The 18545-nt window shown below is 42.5% G+C and overlaps 1 protein-coding gene across 1 annotated transcript; it reads left to right on the forward strand.

The window, feature by feature from the left end:
* The first annotated feature begins 14199 nt into the window (after positions 1 to 14199).
* Positions 14200 to 15646, forward strand: LOC131834054 (transcription factor MafG). The gene has a single exon (XM_059178155.1). It carries the CDS (start codon positions 14400 to 14402, stop codon positions 14886 to 14888), a length of 489 nt encoding a protein of 162 aa, XP_059034138.1. The 5' UTR covers positions 14200 to 14399; the 3' UTR covers positions 14889 to 15646.
* Positions 15647 to 18545: the final 2899 nt, after the last annotated feature.

An 18545-nucleotide genomic window follows, 5' to 3' on the forward strand; every position in this document is an offset into this window, starting at 1 on the left:
TATACTTAGCTCCTCAATTTTCTAACTATTTAATCTTTCTTCTTACTAAGAGATTTCCTTCATGTCTGATTTTCTAGTTGACTAATTCTTCTTTAGCTGCATCTATTCTGTTCTTTATCCCATTTTTTTGTGTAAGTTTTTCAGCTGTTATACTTTAATATTTCCATTTTTAATAATTTATTATTTTTATATTGCTAATATATTGTTTCCTTTCTTTAAGAATATTTATCTTCTTTACATAACATCCCTGATTCCTATCTTCAATATTTTTGACTCAGATGGAAACTCTTGAAGATTTCTGTCCCTTTTTGAGTTTGAAACAATTGTATTCCTTAGATACATGATAATTTTGGATTTCAAATTTAAGTTTCTCTGTATGCTCATAAGGAGGGAAGGAGCTGAAGGCCAGGCTCTAACCTAATCTAAATCAATCTTGATGTGTTTAAGGATGGGAGAGAATCTGAGCCTGAAGACAGATGCTTTCTCCTATAAACTATACTTCAAGGTCCTCAAATTTCTATTTACAGATCTTTCTGCCATCCAGAATTAATGTTTGTGCATGATATAAAATAAAGATTCAAGTTGGGTTTGTTTTTTTTTTTTTTTTCATGTGGATAGCCACTTGTTCCAGTACCATTTGTTGAAAAGTATTCCCTTTGCCTTTGACGTTCTTTGGTTTCTTTGTCAAAAACAATTTACCAATTACATACCTATTTCCAGACAGTCTATTCTGACCCATTGATCTTTCTGTCTACCCTTATGTCAATACTACACTGACTTGGTTACCAGAGCTTTATAATAAATCTTGAGGTAGAAAGTAGGAGTTCTCCAACATGGTTTGTTTTTTTTTTTTCAATTACCGTTTTTGCTCTTCTAGTTCTTTTGCTTTTCATATAAAGCTTAAGAGCTGCTTATCTATTTCTACAGAAATGCTGGCCTAGATTGTAATTAAGATTACATCAAATCTATGGGTAAGTTGGAGAGAAAATTTAACTTCACAATATTAAGTATTCCAACCTATGAAGGTAGTAAATACCCCTAAGTTTCAAAATGAGCAAACTGAGGTTTAGAGACCCTAAGTGACTTGCCAGAGTTATAAAACTAAAGCAGCAAAAACTCTTTCATCTATTTACACCTAACTGACTCACCCAACTGCCCTACATTCTTACTTCCTTCTGCAAATCATACTGACTGCTACGCCATGGCTACCGCATGCCCTGTAAACCTTGTTGGCTACTGTTTCTGTCCAACATTTCTGCTTGGGCTAGGCAATCTGTAGGTTCATCAGAAGTCTGCTCTGTTTTTTGCAGTATCCGTTTTTGCCAGTAGTCCTTGTTGTCATAATTAAATAATTGAAGGAAAAATATAAATTCTGACCTAGTAAGTCTTTTTTTTTTTCTTTTTAAGTAAGTTTATTTTTAAAGAATTTATCCCGTTAGGGTCACCTGGGTGTCTCAGTTCGGTAAGCAATCAACTCTTGATTTCGGCTCAGTTCATGATCTCAGGGCCTTGGATCCAGGCCTGTGTTGGGCTCCATGCCCAGTGGGGAGTCTGCTTGAGATTCTGTCTTTCCTTCTCTCTTGGCCCCTCTCCCTGCTCACTCTCACATGCTCTCTGTCTCTCAAATAAATAAATAAAATATATATTTTTAAGATTTTATTTATTTATTTGACAGAGATCACAAGCAGGCAGAGAGGCAGGCAGAGAGAGAGGAGGAAGCAGGCTCCGTGCTGAGCAGAGAGCCCGATGCAGGGTTCGATCCCAAGACCCTGAGATCATGATCTGAGTGAGCCGAAGGCAGAGGCTTATCCCTCTGGGCCACACAGGCGCCTCTAAAATATTTTTTTAAAAAAGACTTTATCCTGTCAGAGATGGGGACAAGGATTTTGGCATGATGATATTCACCAAAGTCTTAGTACTAATACTCCCCAATGAGAAAGGATCTAAGTATTTCACAAAAATAAATGATTAAGAGCATTTTGATATTTTCATATGATGGCTACTATTCAGTCATTAAAAGCATATTTTTGAAAAATATTTAGTAATAAGGGAAAATTCTTCTGACAAAAGAGAAGAGTAGTTTAGAAAATTTTCTATACAGAAGGATCCTGATAGTTACAGTATTTATATTGCCTGTTTCCCAACTACCCTTTGCTGAACTTTCTGTGATCTTTGTTGTTAACTGGGGGCCTAGTTCCACGTGGTTCTCTGTGTGAGGCAATCATGTGGCAAAGCTGACACGGTGACACTGCCTTCTCACTCCCCCAACCCCAGTGGCTTTATTACCAGACAATTCCATTTCCCCACTGTCCTCCCCACCAGCAGTGCTCTCCAGGACACATCTCTTTGTGTCCTGCACCAGCCCGGTAGGGGGTGAGGGGTGCATTTCAAACTAGGAGCTCCTAGAAAAGTCAGTGAGGACAAACAGGACAAACTGTCAAAATCTGAAGCAAAGCCAGTCCTTTTGGGAATTGCCTTGATTTGCATATGTAATTCCTTCTCTGGTAGAGGGACTAACAAAATACAGTTTTCTCTCTTGCTCAGAACAGTTCAGTCCTGGAGGCTCAAGTTGCCTCCAAAAGTTCTGTCAGAGCTCTGACCCCAGATTCTGCCCTTGATGTGCTCATCTCTCTCCCTCTCTGTGCTGCTAAGTTCTCTGTCAGGAGCAATTTTGCTGTCTCCCATGATGAGGGGCATGTCATGACATTTAATTTCCTCTATGGGATCTTAGCATTATCGGGTAGAACATCCAGTGATGCGTTTTGTACCCCAGAGCTGACCATATATAAATTTTTATGAATGACATTAGATGAATCCCCTGGCCCTCTAGATGAATAGTTGGGTCGCTCTGCTAGAGCACTGTTTATGCCCACATGATGAGTTCTTTTCCTCTATACAAAACTGGGCAGAAAACAAAATAAACAGGACCAACCTTACTTCAGGATTGTCATATCTTCTATTCATTCGTCCATAATTTTCCTGAGAAATTTTGAGATGTGGCTCCTTAGACTCACTATCTAATGCTGGTCACACTGGAGTTAGAGAGGAGAGGGGTGCACAACTGGAGGTTGGTAGACATGAAATCACGAGATCAGTGATGCTCACACACTCATGCTTGAAAAGAGATGAGTTAGCCCATGGCTCAGTAAAATATAGGAAACCCTATGGGTATTACCGGACAAGGAGAAGCTAGAGACTGGCAAAGATGAGCGTGCGTATTTGAATTGAACATGATGTGCGGGAAAGTGGATTGGTACTACACTTTTCCTGTAGCTCTTGCACTGGTTGTGAATATGGCTGTTCTAAATAAATAAATAAATAAATAAACAAACAAAATAATAATAATACACCTGCAGCATATGCTCATGGAGGGGCTGTGCAGAATCCCCAAGGTGACCTGGACGTGGTCCCCTGCCAACATTCCATCCTTGTCCCTCCATACTAATAGTACAAAATCCCCCTGGGAGAAGCTACTCAGCCATTTACTAACAGCAGAGAGTCTGTATTAGACATTTACTTCACTTCCTTAAGTCACTTCCGCCTGTTAATTTCTCTGCTTCTCAGTGACTTGGCTCCCATTATGATTCCCCATTTTAAACTTGAGGAACTTGGCCCAGAGATACTAAACAACTTGCCCAGTTCACACAGCTGGAATTTGACCCTTGGAAGTCTGGTTCTAAAGAAAACCGTTTTTGGTTTTTTTTTTTTTAGATTTTATTTATTTATTTGACAGAGAGAAATCACAAGTAGACAGAGAGGCAGGCAGAGAGAGAGAGAGAGGGAAGCAGGCTCCCTGCTGAGCAGAGAGCCTGATGCGGGGCTCGATCCCAGGACCCCGAGATCATGACCTGAGCCGAAGGCAGCGGCTTAACCCACTGAGCCACCCAGGCGCCCCAAGAAAACCGTTTTGACTCTATCCTGCCTCTAGTACATCCTGGGATACTAATAGAACAAAGGCAATTTTTAAAGTAACTCATTAGCTTACATTTTTAAGCTACCACTTTGGCATTTCCCTTAAGTCTATTTAGAGTTGACATTTTTCCTTCTTTTCTTCCTCCTTCCTTCCCTCCCTCCCACTCCCTTCCCTTCCCTTCCATTTCTCCTTTCCTTTCTTTTCTTGAAATGATTCGTTCTCAACCTATCAATAACATGGGGATGAATTTAGGAATCTCGTGGCTTCACTGGTACATGTTTAACTGAGACATTACTTAGGGCAAACAACTGAACATACAAAAGAAAAAGATATACCTTCCGTTGTCGTGCCATGCAATCTAGTGAAAAGAAAAATTGGGGAAAAAATAACCCCAACTCTTTCTATAACATGGCTCCCAGTTCTCGGAGAAGCATGGTGCTTCCAGAAAGGAATAATATTCACAGCTGTAGGTGAAATGTGGAGGTGACGAAGCTACTCTGGGTACTTCTCTGTCTACCCTTTGCCTGACTACCTCCTTCAAATTTTTAAAGACCAGGCTCATGAGTACCTTCCTTCGGGGCACCTCCCCGGCCCTCAGCCCTGGCTGTGTGCCTCTCCCTCATGCTCCCAGAGCACCCTGCACAGCTCAGCCAACACTGGGCTTGACAAAGCCCTGTGTGGCCAATAGCCACTCAGTAAAAGTTGACTGAACGCGTGAGTGAGTGATTGAGTGGTGAGGAGACTGTTGGGTTGCCTTGTTGGGTTCTCAACTTTGGTGTCCTTTGAAGTCAAGGACAATGCTTCCTTCATAGCAATGGGCCTGACACATCAGTCTTTTTCAATGTTCTGAACTCACTGTTCTTTACACCTTGAGGATGAGACTGCTCATTATGGGGAACGAGGCTTGTATCCAAAAGGTCCGCCACACCTGGTAGCCACATACCCACAACAGCCTTTCTACCCACTCATTGTATTTTTAGTGGAATTATCTGGAATGTATCCAAGCAGAGAGGTTGGCATGCTTAACAGAATGACTATCAAGAGAACAACTTACACTTGGCTGATGCATACTAGTCCTGTGTGGAGTTCGTATGGGAAGTCGTGGGAGGGCAGGGAGGAAAATGGTCGTGGAAAGCTCTAGAAGCCAGCCAGCCCAAATAGTTTGTCCTGTAGGCAAAGGGAAACCATGGAAGGCTTTCGAGTGTCAAATAGCAAGAATACATATTTACCAGAAGAGGTATTTTTTTAAGCTTAAATAAGTCTGTTTGAAATGTATCAATGTATTAAGTCCCAGGATTTGGAACTTCCTTGGCAACCACAGCTTAGTTTACCTAAGTAATATCTCAGTGTCTGCCACATGGTAGGATCTCCGTAAATATAAATGTATGAGGACTTCACAAAATTAGTCACCGCAGAAAATAAATTCAAGGAATAATGTTACGAGTGTTTGCAGATCAAAAACATGGCGCAAATAGAAAGTGTAAACTTAATTTAATAATCTGTGATCTATTAGGTCAGGAAAGAAAGGATTCAACAGAACAGGGATCTGCAAATGTTTGCTGTGAAGAGCCAATTGTAAATGGTCTGTTGTATTTGTTTGGATTTTTTGTTGTTTTTTAAAGTAATTTCAAAACGTAAAAGCATTCTTAGCCCAATTGCTGTGGCCCATGACCTCTGTTCTAGGGATTTGGGCCAGTAATAAAGTTATTCCTGACCCCTTTTCTTTGTATCATTACCAATGTTCTTTTTATTTATAGGTCATAGTAAATTCAAAATTTGATATTAACCATTTTATTTGGCTAAAACTCAATAAAAGTAACCTTAACAAAAACCTAAATAAATTAGCTAACCTGGGGGTAGAATCTCAAGTAGGAAACAAAGAAACAAGAGAGAAATGTCAGTCTTCTCAAGGTCTTTGTAAAGAATCTGGAGGAGATAGAGGAGGTGGGGCAGGGGTGGGGTGATGAAGAAAAAGCAGCAGTTGAAACAAAAAAACAAATTAACACAGGGCTACTTACTAAGATCTCCTGAGTGTTTATTTAAAAAAGAAAACAAGGTATTATTGTTCAGGTTGAATTTTGACCTAGATTTGAATATTGCCCAAATAGCCCCATTTCTTAGAATCATAGAACATATTTGTATGGGAATCTGTCTTTAAAATGAGATAGTTTTAACTCTGTTTTATAAAATCAGCTCTGATCAAAGGTGAACCACAAGAATCTATAAATTCCACAACTTACTTCGTAAGAATAGTAAATGGGAAAATGGAGCCCACTCCTTGTCATAGCCTTCCTATAAGGAAGTAGGTTTACTGACCTCAACTTTTTGGAAGATGTTTTGGGCAAGAGAGAAAGTACTTTTTGCTAATGACCTAATGACAATATGATGCAGAGGATCATATTGGGGATGTTAGAGACAGAAGTCTTAAATAGGAAGGAAAATTTAAAAAAAAAATTTTTTTTTAAATTTAAAAAGCCAGTGTCCCAGAAGAGAAGGCTAGTGATGGTCCCCTCCCTGGCTCTGTTTAAGGAAATTAAATAAGCAACTTAATGGGCTGTGTCTCATTGACATGTGGATTGACACTGTGTAGACATCAAACATCGAGGCATTGTGGAGCTGGGCCCTTCTCTTGTCCTGTTTTTTTTTTTTTTTTTTTTTTTTTTTTTAAGATTTTTTATTTATTTATTTGACAGAGAGAAATCACAAGTAGTCGGAGAGGCAGGCAGAGAGAGAGGGAAGCAGGCTCCTGGCTGAGCAGAGAGCCCGATGCGGGACTCGATCCCAGGACCCTGAGATCATGACCTGAGCCGAAGGCAGCGGCTTAACCCACTGAGCCACCCAGGCGTCCCTCTTGTCCTGTTTTGAATGTCTCAATGTAATTTCTAGATTTGGTTGACCCTTCGGATGGTGTTGATGGTTTGGAGTTTCTCTGGCCCGAGGACTGAAACAAACGAGAAATGAGACAGTGACATGATCCAGAAGAAGGATGTCTTCAGGAAGAGGAATGACTGTTCTTCTGTTGTTTCAAGTGTCAAGGCCCTCTCTGCGTTCTCAGTCAAGTTGGAAAGGGCTTGAGAGGAGTGCAGATGCAATTTCTGCACGCGTCCAGCCTGAGGGACAGACTTTCACAATCACGAGGCTTGGGGAAGAAGAGAGTACGGGGGAAGTGTTCAGAGAAAGGAAGCATCACCCTGTTTCCAGCCTGCTCCATGCTCTGTACTAAACTCATTTGTCAGGGCACCTGGGTGGCTCAGTTGGTTGAGCCTCTGACTTTTGGTTGGGCTCAGGTCATGATCTTAGCGTGGTGAGATCGAGACCCATATTGGGGAGTCAGCTTGGGATTCTTCCTTTCCTTCTGCCCCTCTTATCACTCTCTCTCTAAAATCAAAACAAAAGCAAAAACAAAAACCAAACCTCACTTGTGAGAGGCTGATGATTCCAAGCCTTTCCTTTTCACAAGTGGCTCACATGCAGGTGTTTCTGTCAGTCCACCAGTGCCCCAGTTGCCCTCTTGCTTAGTTAAGAGACTGAATTTTAAGGATTTCTTTAAACTGTAAAGAAATCCCAGAAGTTCTCGTCTGTTCTTCAACAGTCTCAGCACAGGTTGTTATTCCAAAATGCCCTTAGGCAGAGAGAAGAGATGAACACTTTATCATAATATCTCTTAAGAAAAAAGTAGCAGAGGATCATATTGGGGATGTTAGAGACAGAAGTCTTAAATAGGAAGGAAAAATTTAAAAAAAAAAATTTTAAAGCCAGTGTCCCAGAAGAGAAGGCTAGTAGTGATGGTCCCCTCCCTGGCTCTGATGTTTCCTTGCCCCCTCCTGCCCTTTCTCCAGCAGCATCCCAGAATGGGCCGGGCTTCTCTGTTGCATGTCTTGGTGTGACTTTTAGATCACACCGGACTGAGCCAAGTAAGCCAGACTGAGACTGAGATACAGAGTCCAAAGGAAATAATTACTAAAAATTCATGGAACTCAGAGTGATCTCCCCAGCAGCTATATAGGATGTAGAAAGAGTGGGTGTCAGTAGGTGATTACTCCTGATTTCGGGGAAAATATGCTTTAGGACTTACATAGACATTGGAATTTATGTAAGTATAGCATAGTACTACTTACTATATTCTAACTCTTTATCAGTGTTGACTCAGTTTTTGAAGTGCTCCCTTACAAATGAAGTAAATGAGGCACAGAAAGGTTCAGTGACTTGCCCAAAGTCACCCAGCTAGTGAGTGACAGAGCCAGAATTAATACTGTGGAGGGAAGCTTGGAACCGCAGAGTTGAGACAGGTGATTTTAAGCTGAAGACACTTAAAATTCAACAGATGTAGAAAGAAGTCTTTGCGGAGTTTCCCTTATCCGACCCAAAGCAGAAACTGAGAAATGAGGATGGCCTTCAGCTCCACCTGAGGGACAACTTCTACTCCCGAGAGAGGGACTAAGAGTATACCAGCCATAAATCCCCTTTCTTGGGGAGCCATATGGTCCTGAAGAAGACAGAAAGACCACTCACTGTCCCAAACCTCATCTCCTCTTCTTCTAAAACCTGCTCATCTTTCCTAAAGAAACCTATTTGCTCTTACCATGGAAGGCTTTCTCCCTTCTCTTAGCTTCTGCTCAGTTAGCTGTATAAGCCTTTCACTTCAGTCATCCAATGAGCCAGTAACGACGTCTGTAGACCCCCGTGTGCAAACAAATACATCCTTTTCTCCTGTTAGAATCGCCTGTTTTCGCTTTAACTGGTGGGCTCATCATCAAACCTGACAACAGAGGAGATTTCCTCCTCCAATAAAACCCAAGCATTCTGGCTACAGAAACCCCGTGCTTTGCACCAGGATCTCTCAGCCTCAGCGCTGCAGACCTTGGGGACCTGCCCAGTTTTTGTCGCGGGGCTGCCTGTCTGTGCGATGTAGCCTGCTAGCCCCTTCCAGGGCCTTCAGGCCCTGCTCACTAGATGCCATCACCATCCACCCACCTTGGTGAGAACCAAAAATATCTCCAGACATCACTAAATGTCCCCAGAGAGGGGAAAGGGGGAGAGAATCCGACCCCTGTATGACTATTCCTATATGTCTCTGTTTACTGATGGAGAACCGCCGCTCATCACGCTGCCACTTTTTGCTGTGTTGTCTCATTTCTGGGAAGTGACTTCCCGCTTCTCTGTCACGGCTCAGTCAGGGGCCCGGTGATTCTGTAACACCCAGTGCTAAGGATTACTGATACGTCTGAGATCTTACCAGGTTCTAAGGGATGCCTAGTTTTTCCACATATTTGCTTATTAATCCTCACAAGACGCCAGTGTGGCAGGACGTATCTGTGGGATGTGTGAAGTTTGGGGACATAAGAGACTCCATTTTGAAACTCCGGTTTCCTTTCCAACCAATGAGCTCTTGAACTGGACCAAAAGCAGCGACTGTTGGACAAGCAGCTGCTCATAAAGTTTCCACAGAGCAGAGCAGATGCATTCAGCTCATGTGAGACAGTAAGTTAATCAATACAGACCGGGACTGTTTCAATTGATAACACCAATAAAATCGCCAGTAAGACAGTAATCAGAAGTGGCTCACCTGCTCAGCACTGAATTAGCAGGTTTTTCCTTCTCTTTATCGTCTACGTCATGTGGTTACCCCTTCCTGCTTTCCCAAAACTGTTGAACAAATTACTCCATCGCCAATACAGTTTTGAGAGAGACTGAGCTGACATTCAGGCCTGAGGGACAGGACTTTGTCACACATTTTACCCACTGCTCCTCTCCCAGAGTCCCTCTGCCCCCTCTTCACCCAAGAGAGGACGTTGACTGGCTTGAGACTTGGTTCTGCCACTTACTAGATTGAGGACATTAGGAAAACCTCTATGTCTTCCCTTGGTTTCTTCACCTGTAGAATGGGGAACTTTCTCTGACCCTTTTCTTGCTTTTCTTCCTAGTGCCGTCATAAGGGTAAATAATAAAGGGATATCGTAGTTACGTTTGTACAAATTATTATTTCCCCGACTTTAGCGGGGAGTGTGGGGGTTGTTGGAGGGGGCTGCTGGAGAGAGTGTTTCCCTGGTAGCTGTCTGAAGGCCTTTGTGTGGCTCACTGTTCCTTTTTGGATGGTTCTGTTTTTGTGTTTGTGTCCCTCCCAGACCCTATCTGCCTTGCGGGGGAAGTCACAGAACCAGTCTGAGGGGCATGAATCTGAGGAAAGTTACGCTGTGTTCTCTCCTGTCTCCAGTACCCACCAGTCCCCAAGCCTAAGGCGAGTGTAATTGGTGGCCTTGAGGGAATAAAGGAGCCATGAAGTGTGTGACCAGAGGGGTTTGTGGGCAGCAGGGAGGGACAGTCCAATGATGCCTGCTGTGATGGTTCGGACCATGCGGTGGTTTTTGAACCAATTGGATGCACATGTCCCTCCAGGGTTCTTTATGCTTCTGTTCTCTGGGTAACTTCTTTCTCCATAACTAGCTTAGTTTTGGAGCCAAATGCTCTTGCTTAGGGAAGGTCAGATTTGCCAAATGTAGGAACAGTGACATATTCCATTTCTCTTATCCTATCTTTTACACTCTAGCTTAAATCATTCAGCATGAACTGAGAAACTATTTGATCTTTATATAAAATGAGATTTCACAACTTCTGTTCATTTCTGACTCTAAATGTAGCATTCTATTTCAGTGGGAGGAGTTAGAGCTAGTTAGGAAATGGGTCACTGGTGTCTTTGTTTCTGAAGCGATGAGAAAAAAAAAACTCCATGTATAGCTGGAATAACGAAAGTTATTTTTCTGATGTTTATAAATACAGTTATTTTCCTCAACAGAAGTCAAAGGGTGTGCTTACAATATTGCTTCATCCTCCTTATTAGGACTTTTAAAATTTATAAAAATAAAATTCTTTGGTTTCTCAATATGGAGAAAGGTCTTCCTTTTCTGGGTGATAAAAATAAGTGCTGGGTGTACTCACACACATGTATACATACCCCGGAAAAATCTTGCTGTGTCTAGCCAGGACTGGAATGGAGCCACATCTTCCCAAGCAAAGAATACTTCTTCCGGACAGAGCATTTGTTGTTACTGTCCTCGACTGGGAATTGAGAAAGCTATTTCTTTTCCAGTTACCAGGAGACTTTGAACAAAGTTTCTTTTCCTTTGCACACCCTGGATTCTAGGCTCGCCATCCACAGGAGATAGGAGAGAAGAAGACAACATTGTGAGAAATTATGTCCCAAGGCTTAAAGGGCTCTGCAAGAGGGAGGTTGAATGGATCTTGTTTCTATCCGAATGGGGAATTGGCAATCCAAATGAAGTCTAGGAAAAACCTGGGTTTGTTATTGTTTTTTGTTACATGGGTTGTGACCCATTAGTGAATCCTGAAATAGATTCAGCCTGACTCACTTTGGCTCCATGACTTCCTTGGACTGAGATTCCAAAGTCAATGTCCCAACACCCAGCCGGGACAAAGATGCCAGCCGCCATTTCATTAGGCGCCCTAATTTCTATCTGTGTATCTCTGAGATTATTTTTCAACTTAGGGTTTGTGGTTCATGGGTTGTCAAATTGATTTCGTGGTTCACGACTATATTTTGAAAATAACAGAATACACCGAATAGGAATAGAAAATACTGGAGTGTGTGCATGTAATAAGCATTATTTTGTAAAAACTTTATTTCAGTTTATATACACCCAAACACATATATATGTATTCATGCATTGAGTCTCAATGTAAAATGTATTTTTAAAAATTTATTGGGTTTTCTTAATTCTAGTATAGTTAATATACAGTGTTATGTTAGTTTCAGGCGTACAATAATGTGATTCAGCAATTCTATACATTACTCAGTGCTCATCATGATAAGGGCACTCTTAATATCCTTCATTTATTTCATCCATTCTGCACTCTCTTTCCCCTCTGGTAACCATCAGTTTGTTTATTGTTAAGAGTCTGTTTTTTGGCTTGTTTCTTTTTTTTTTTTTTGTTAGATTGTTTTGTTTCTTTAATTCCACATATGAATGAACAAATATAACATTTGTCTTTATCTACTGACTTATTTCACTTAGCATTTTATACCCTCTACATCCATCCATGTTATTGCAAATGGCAAGATTTCATTCTTTTTTATGGCTGAATCATCCATTATCTACCTATCCACCTATCTATATATCCATCCGTCTATCTATCTATCCATCTAAAAATCTTTATCCATCCATCAGTTGAGGGACACTTGGGTTGCTTCCATATTTTATCTATTATAAATAGTGCTGCAATAAACATAAGGGTTCATCTATCTCTTTGAATTAGTGTTTTCATAGTCTTTGGTTAAATACCCAGTAATGTGATTACTAGATCATATGTTAATTCTGTTTTTAACTTTTTGAGGAACCTCCATACTGTTTTCCACAGTGGCTGCACCAGTTTGCGTTCCCACCAACAGTACAAGAGGGTTCCTTTATCTCCACATCCCCACCAGCACCTGTTGTTTCTTGAGCTGCTGATTTTAGCCATTCTGCCAGGTGCGAGGTGACATCCCATTGTGGTTTTGATTTGCATTTCTCTGATGATGAGTGATGTTGAGCATCCTTTCATGTGCCTGTTGGCCATCTGTATATCTTCTTTGGAGAAATGTCTGCTCATGTCTTCTGCCTATTCTTTCATTGGATTATTTGTTTTTTTGGGGTGTTGAGCTATATCAGTTCTTTATAAATTCTGGATACTAACCCCGTATTAGATATACCTAACCCCGTATTAGATATATATTCTCCCATTCAGTAGGTTGTCTTTTAGTTTCCTTGTCTCCTTTGCTGTGCAGAAGTTTTCTATTTTGATGTGGTCCCAAGAGTTCATTTTTGCTTTTGTTTCCCATGCCTCAGGAGGCATAGCTAGAAAAATACTGCTGCAGCCAGTGTCTAAAATGTATTTTCAGTTGTGGGTCCTAATATAAACTACTTTAAAAAACAAGGTGGCGCAAGGAAGGAAATGCAATAACCAACCACATTTGCCAGGCTGGCAACCCTCTACCTTGATGTCACTGCCCAAGCCCACTTTTAAACAGTCTTCTCTTTTATTGGCTGGAGGTGGGGCATAGGGTAGAGGTTACAGGCCTAACTGTGCTATTTGCAACTATATCCCCTGTGGAGGGGACCTAGTGCCTTTAGAATGGAGGGGTACTTGTCTCCCGTCATTCTCAGGGTCAGGGCCTTAGCTGCTCATCTGAGAGAACTAGAAAACGGGCCCTCTGGCAGGCACCGGGAGTACAAAAGAAACAAGATCCCCAGGATAGCTTCCTGGAGGAGCAGTTCTCTGGCTTCCCCGTAATGGCTTTCTCTGTGGTGAGAAGAGCCTTTCTTTGAGCATAGATGGGAGCAGGAAACCACAGAGTAGCCTCTGGGAAGTTCAGAAGGAAGGTGTCAGACAAGAACAACCAACTTTTTGAGATCCCTCACCTACAATCATACCCCCCACCCCATGGACCAGACCAGAATTCGGAACGTAATGAATCTGATTTAAGGAAACAAATGTAATTCACAGACTGGTAGAGGTCTTGACGAGCAGGTCCCCAAAAGACCACTCGAAAACCTACCGAGCAAAGATAAATTTATTGGACCCGCTGCAGTGAAGGAGAACTCTGCTTTAACAGTCTTAACGTGCCTCAGAGGGGTGGGCAGGGAAGTTATTTGCTGGATTTTGTTGCTTGGGGTCAAGTGGTTTAAGGCCCTTTTTTCAAGGCAGAAAACTGATTGAGAATTGGATGAAATTTATGGCATCATTTTTGGATTGGTGGATGCAACAAAACGTGGGTCTGGAAGTGAGTCTAGGTAAGGCCACTGCTGAGTCTGCCATTGTCTCATCGGAGAGCTGCTTCTGCATCTAGGGAAAGGTGTTTCTGGACACATGTACTTGGAGGAATTTCCTGATGCAAACAATCAAGTTATTTATCGGTTAACAGTCTCAATTTTCCTGAGCAAAAATTTTTTGGAATAAATAGTTAAGTCAGGTTGACCCATGAATAAAATGTTTACTTATCTGGGCCATTGAGAAGTGGCCGAAACAGTCAGACTCTCTAGACAGAAAGATTTTACAATTTTTTTTTAAATAGCTAATCTCCATCCTGTCTTGTGTTTTTGGAAAGAGTTGGCGTCATTAATGATATACTATCCAATACCACTGTTGTGTTTAAAAACTGTGGAGGTGGTAAATGTGAAAGAAAAGGAATGTTTGGATGTGGGATTAGGTTGTTGAATTTTATCGGAATTTTTAAATACTGAAAATTTCCAAGGTAGAATAAAGAAAGTTAAAATAAGAATACTCTGGGGCGGCGGCGGCGGCGGCGGATCCCGAGCCTGGTCCGGCCCGGCCTTCCCAGCGCGCTCGGCCCGGCCCGCGCAGGCGAAGCGCCCCCACCCCGGGCCCGGAGCCCCCCGCGCGGCCTCGCAGCGCCCGCCCGCCCGCCCGCCCCGGCCTCGGCCCGCCCGGGCCCGCAGTGTGGTGGAGTGCCTGCTCGCCGTGCCCCCGGGTTATGACGACCCCCAATAAAGGAAACAAGGCCTTGAAGGTGAAGCGGGAGCCGGGTGAGAATGGCACCAGCCTGACGGACGAGGAGCTGGTGACCATGTCGGTGCGGGAGCTGAACCAGCACCTGCGGGGCCTGTCCAAGGAGGAGATCATCCAGCTGAAGCAGCGGCGGCGCACGCTCAAGAACCGGGGCTACGCCGCCAGCTGCCGCGTCAAGCGCGTGACGCAGAAGGAGGAGCTGGAGAAGCAGAAGGCGGAGCTGCAGCAGGAGGTGGAGAAGCTGGCCTCGGAGAACGCCAGCATGAAGCTGGAGCTCGACGCGCTGCGCGCCAAGTACGAGGCCCTGCAGAACTTCGCCAGGACCGTGGCCCGCAGCCCCGTGGCTCCGGCCCGGGGCCCCCTCGCTGCCGGCTTGGGGCCCCTTGTCCCTGGCAAGGTGGCCGCCACTAGCGTCATTACGATAGTAAAGTCCAAGACGGACGCCCGGTCGTAGGGACTGGCGCTTGCCCGGGCGGGCCTGCGAGGGGCCATTCAGCGCATGGCGAGTTTGGCAGCCCTGTCCCCTTCTTTCTCCTCTCCTGCCTCCTCCCTTCCCTGCAAAGCACAACCCGCACCCCAGGGGCGCCGGGCTGAGCCCCTTTGATCTCGTCGTCGTCATCGTGTGTTTTGTGTGTTGGGATTGGTCAGTTCGGCGGTGACGTGGGGTTGCCCCCCAGTCCCCTTTGTACCAAGGCGGTGCAGGCTTGGCGTCCAGAGTTGGCCCTGTGGGAACAGAGAAAGATTGAATGAGCGTTCTGGAGCTCGGGTGTTAGAGCAGGGAGGGCCCCAGGGCAAGGGGAGGCTGCTGTCCACTCCTGGGTGGCCCGCGGGCTCCCACGGCTGCTGGCTGGCCGGGGCCTGTGATTCACTCTTAGTGCAGCCACAGGCACAGATGGACTCTGCTCCTGGGAGTAGGGTGTCCCCGAGGGCCCTGGACGGGCAGGCCACTAGCCTGGGCTCTGTAGGTGCTGGGAGGGAGGGGGCGTTCCGCGGCTTTGTGCCAGGGGCCAGGGCGCTCGAGCCTGATGCGTTGCACTGAACAAGACCAAATCACTGGTTGTGAACATACGTGAAGGGTGTGTCCAGTGTCCTGCGATGGGTCCCGTGCCACTGTTTACATGACCTGTTTGTGTGGTTACATAGCCCTTTATTTAAGAGAGGAGTTCCTTTTACGAAGTTATTAAATTATATGTTTAAAAGCTAAAGAAAAAAGAGCTGCAGAGTATTTATAAAACTGTCTTTTTAAAAAAAAAAACAAAAAACAAGCAAGAACATTTGACCGTATATATGGACAAGGAAGGAAAGTATAATAGAAACTTTGCTAGTTTAACAAAAGAAAAAAGCAAACAAAAAAAAAATCCCTTTCTTGTAAACTTATGGACAAGTCTTTGTGGCTGTTGGAGTTTAGTTTTTATATACACAGAATTATCAGACGTTATTTATAAAACTTAGTTTTAAAAAAGATTAAAAAAAAAAAAAAAAGCCAAGCCGTGAGCAACCAAAAAAAAAAAAAAAAAAAAAAAAAAAGAATACTCTGGACTTGTTGGTTTCTTCTTTTTTAACATAAGTGGTATTTATGTTTTATGCATTATTCTTTTTATCAAGTAATAATTTGTCTTAGGAAATACATAAACATATATTCACAATTATAGTTACTTACATAGAAACATAAAACGCTATAATATATACAATATATGTATTTTGTTTTTTTTTTTTTTTTTTTTTTATTTATTTTTTTTTTTTTTATAATTTTTTTTTTTAATTTTTTTTATTTTTTATTTTTTATAAACATATATTTTTTATATACATATATTTTTATCCCCAGGTCTGTGAATCACCAGGTTTACACACTTCACAGCACTCACCGAATCACATACCCTCCCCAATGTCCATAATCCCACCCCCTTCTCCCCAACCCCCTCCCCCCGGCAACCCTCAGTTTGTTTTGTGAGATTAAGAGTCACTTATGGTTTGTCTCCCTCCCAATCCCATCTTGTTTCATTTATTCTTCTACCCACTTAAGCCTCCATGTTGCATCACCACTTCCTCATATCAGGGAGATCATATGATAGTTGTCTTTCTCTGCTTGACTTATTTCGCTAAGCATGATACGCTCTAGTTCCATCCATGTTGTTGCAAATGGCAAGATTTCATTTCTTTTGATGGCTGCATAGTATTCCATTGTGTATATATACCACATCTTCTTGATCCATTCATCTGTTGATGGACATCTAGGTTCTTTCCATAGTTTGGCTATTGTGGACATTGCTGCTATAAACATTCGGGTGCATGTGTCCCTTTGGATCACTACATTTGTATCTTTAGGGTAAATACCCAATAGTGCAATTGCTGGGTCATAGGGCAGTTCTATTTTCAACATTTTGAGGAACCTCCATGCTGTTTTCCAGAGTGGCTGCACCAGCTGGCATTCCCACCAACAGTGTAGGAGGGTTCCCCTTTCTCCGCATCCTCGCCAGCATCTGTCATTTCCTGACTTGTTGATTTTAGCCATTCTGACTGGTGTGAGGTGATATCTCATTGTGGTTTTGATTTGTATTTCCCTGATGCCAAGTGATATGGAGCACTTTTTCATGTGTCTGTTGGCCATCTGGATGTCTTCTTTGCAGAAATGTCTGTTCATGTCTTCTGCCCATTTCTTGATTGGATTATTTGTTCTTTGGGTGTTGAGTTTGCTAAGTTCTTTATAGATTCTGGACACTAGTCCTTTATCTGATATGTCGTTTGCAAATATCTTCTCCCATTCTGTCAGTTGTCTTTTGATTTTGTTAACTGTTTCCTTTGCTGTGCAAAAGCTTTTGATCTTGATGAAATCCCAGTAGTTCATTTTTTCCCTTGCTTCCCTTGCCTTTTGCGTTGTTCCTAGGAAGATGTTGCTGCGGCAGAGGTCGAAGAGGTTGCTGCCCGTGTTCTCCTCAAGGATTTTGATGGATTCCTTTCGTACATTGAGGTCCTTCATCCATTTTGAGTCTATTTTTGTGTGTGGTGTAAGGAAATGGTCCAATTTCATTTTTCTGCATGTGGCTGTCCAATTTTCCCAGCACCATTTATTGAAAAGGCTGTCTTTTTTCCATTGGACATTCTTTCCTGCTTTGTCGAAGATTAGTTGACCATAGAGTTGAGGGTCTATTTCTGGGCTCTCTATTCTGTTCCATTGATCTATGTGTCTGTTTTTGTGCCAGTACCATGCTGTCTTGATGATGACAGCTTTGTAATAGAGCTTGAAGTCCGGAATTGTGATGCCACCAACGTTGGCTTTCTTTTTCAATATCCCTTTGGCTATTCGAGGTCTTTTCTGGTTCCATATAAATTTTAGAATTATTTGTTCCATTTCTTTGAAAAAGATGGATGGTACTTTGATAGGAATTGCATTAAATGTGTAGATTGCTTTAGGTAGCATAGACATTTTCACAATATTTATTCTTCCAATCCAGGAGCATGGAACATTTTTCCATTTCTTTGTGTCTTCCTCAATTTCTTTCATGAGTACTTTATAGTTTTCTGAGTATAGATTCTGTGTCTCTTTGGTTAGGTTTATTCCTAGGTATCTTATGGTTTTGGATGCAATTGTAAATGGGATTGACTCCTTAATATCTCTTTCTTCTGTCTTGCTGTTGGTGTAGAGAAATGCAACTGATTTCTGTGCATTGATTTTATATCCTGACACTTTACTGAATTCCTGTATAAGTTCTAGCAGTTTTGGAGTGGAGTCTTTTGGGTTTTCCACATATAGTATCATATCATCTGCGAAGAGTGATAATTTGACTTCTTCTTTGCCGATTTGGATGCCTTTAATTTCCTTTTGTTGTCTGATTGCTGAGGCTAGGACCTCTAGTACGATGTTGAATAGCAGTGGTGATAATGGACATCCCTGCCGTGTTCCTGACCTTAGCGGAAAAGCTTTCAGTTTTTCTCCATTGAGAATGATATTTGCGGTGGGTTTTTCATAGATGGCTTTGATGATATTGAGGTATGTGCCCTCTATCCCTACACTTTGAAGAGTTTTGATCAGGAAGGGATGTTGTACTTTGTCAAATGCTTTTTCAGCATCTATTGAGAGTATCATATGGTTCTTGTTCTTACTTTTATTGAT

The sequence above is a fragment of the Mustela lutreola genome, chromosome 6 (genome assembly GCF_030435805.1).
Source record: "Mustela lutreola isolate mMusLut2 chromosome 6, mMusLut2.pri, whole genome shotgun sequence".
In the NCBI taxonomy this organism is placed as follows: Eukaryota; Metazoa; Chordata; class Mammalia; order Carnivora; family Mustelidae; genus Mustela; species Mustela lutreola.

Bases quoted from the DNA above. Each gene is read 5' to 3' on its own strand.
- LOC131834054 (XM_059178155.1), top strand. From the start codon at position 14,400: ATGACGACCCCCAATAAAGGAAACAAGGCCTTGAAGGTGAAGCGGGAG.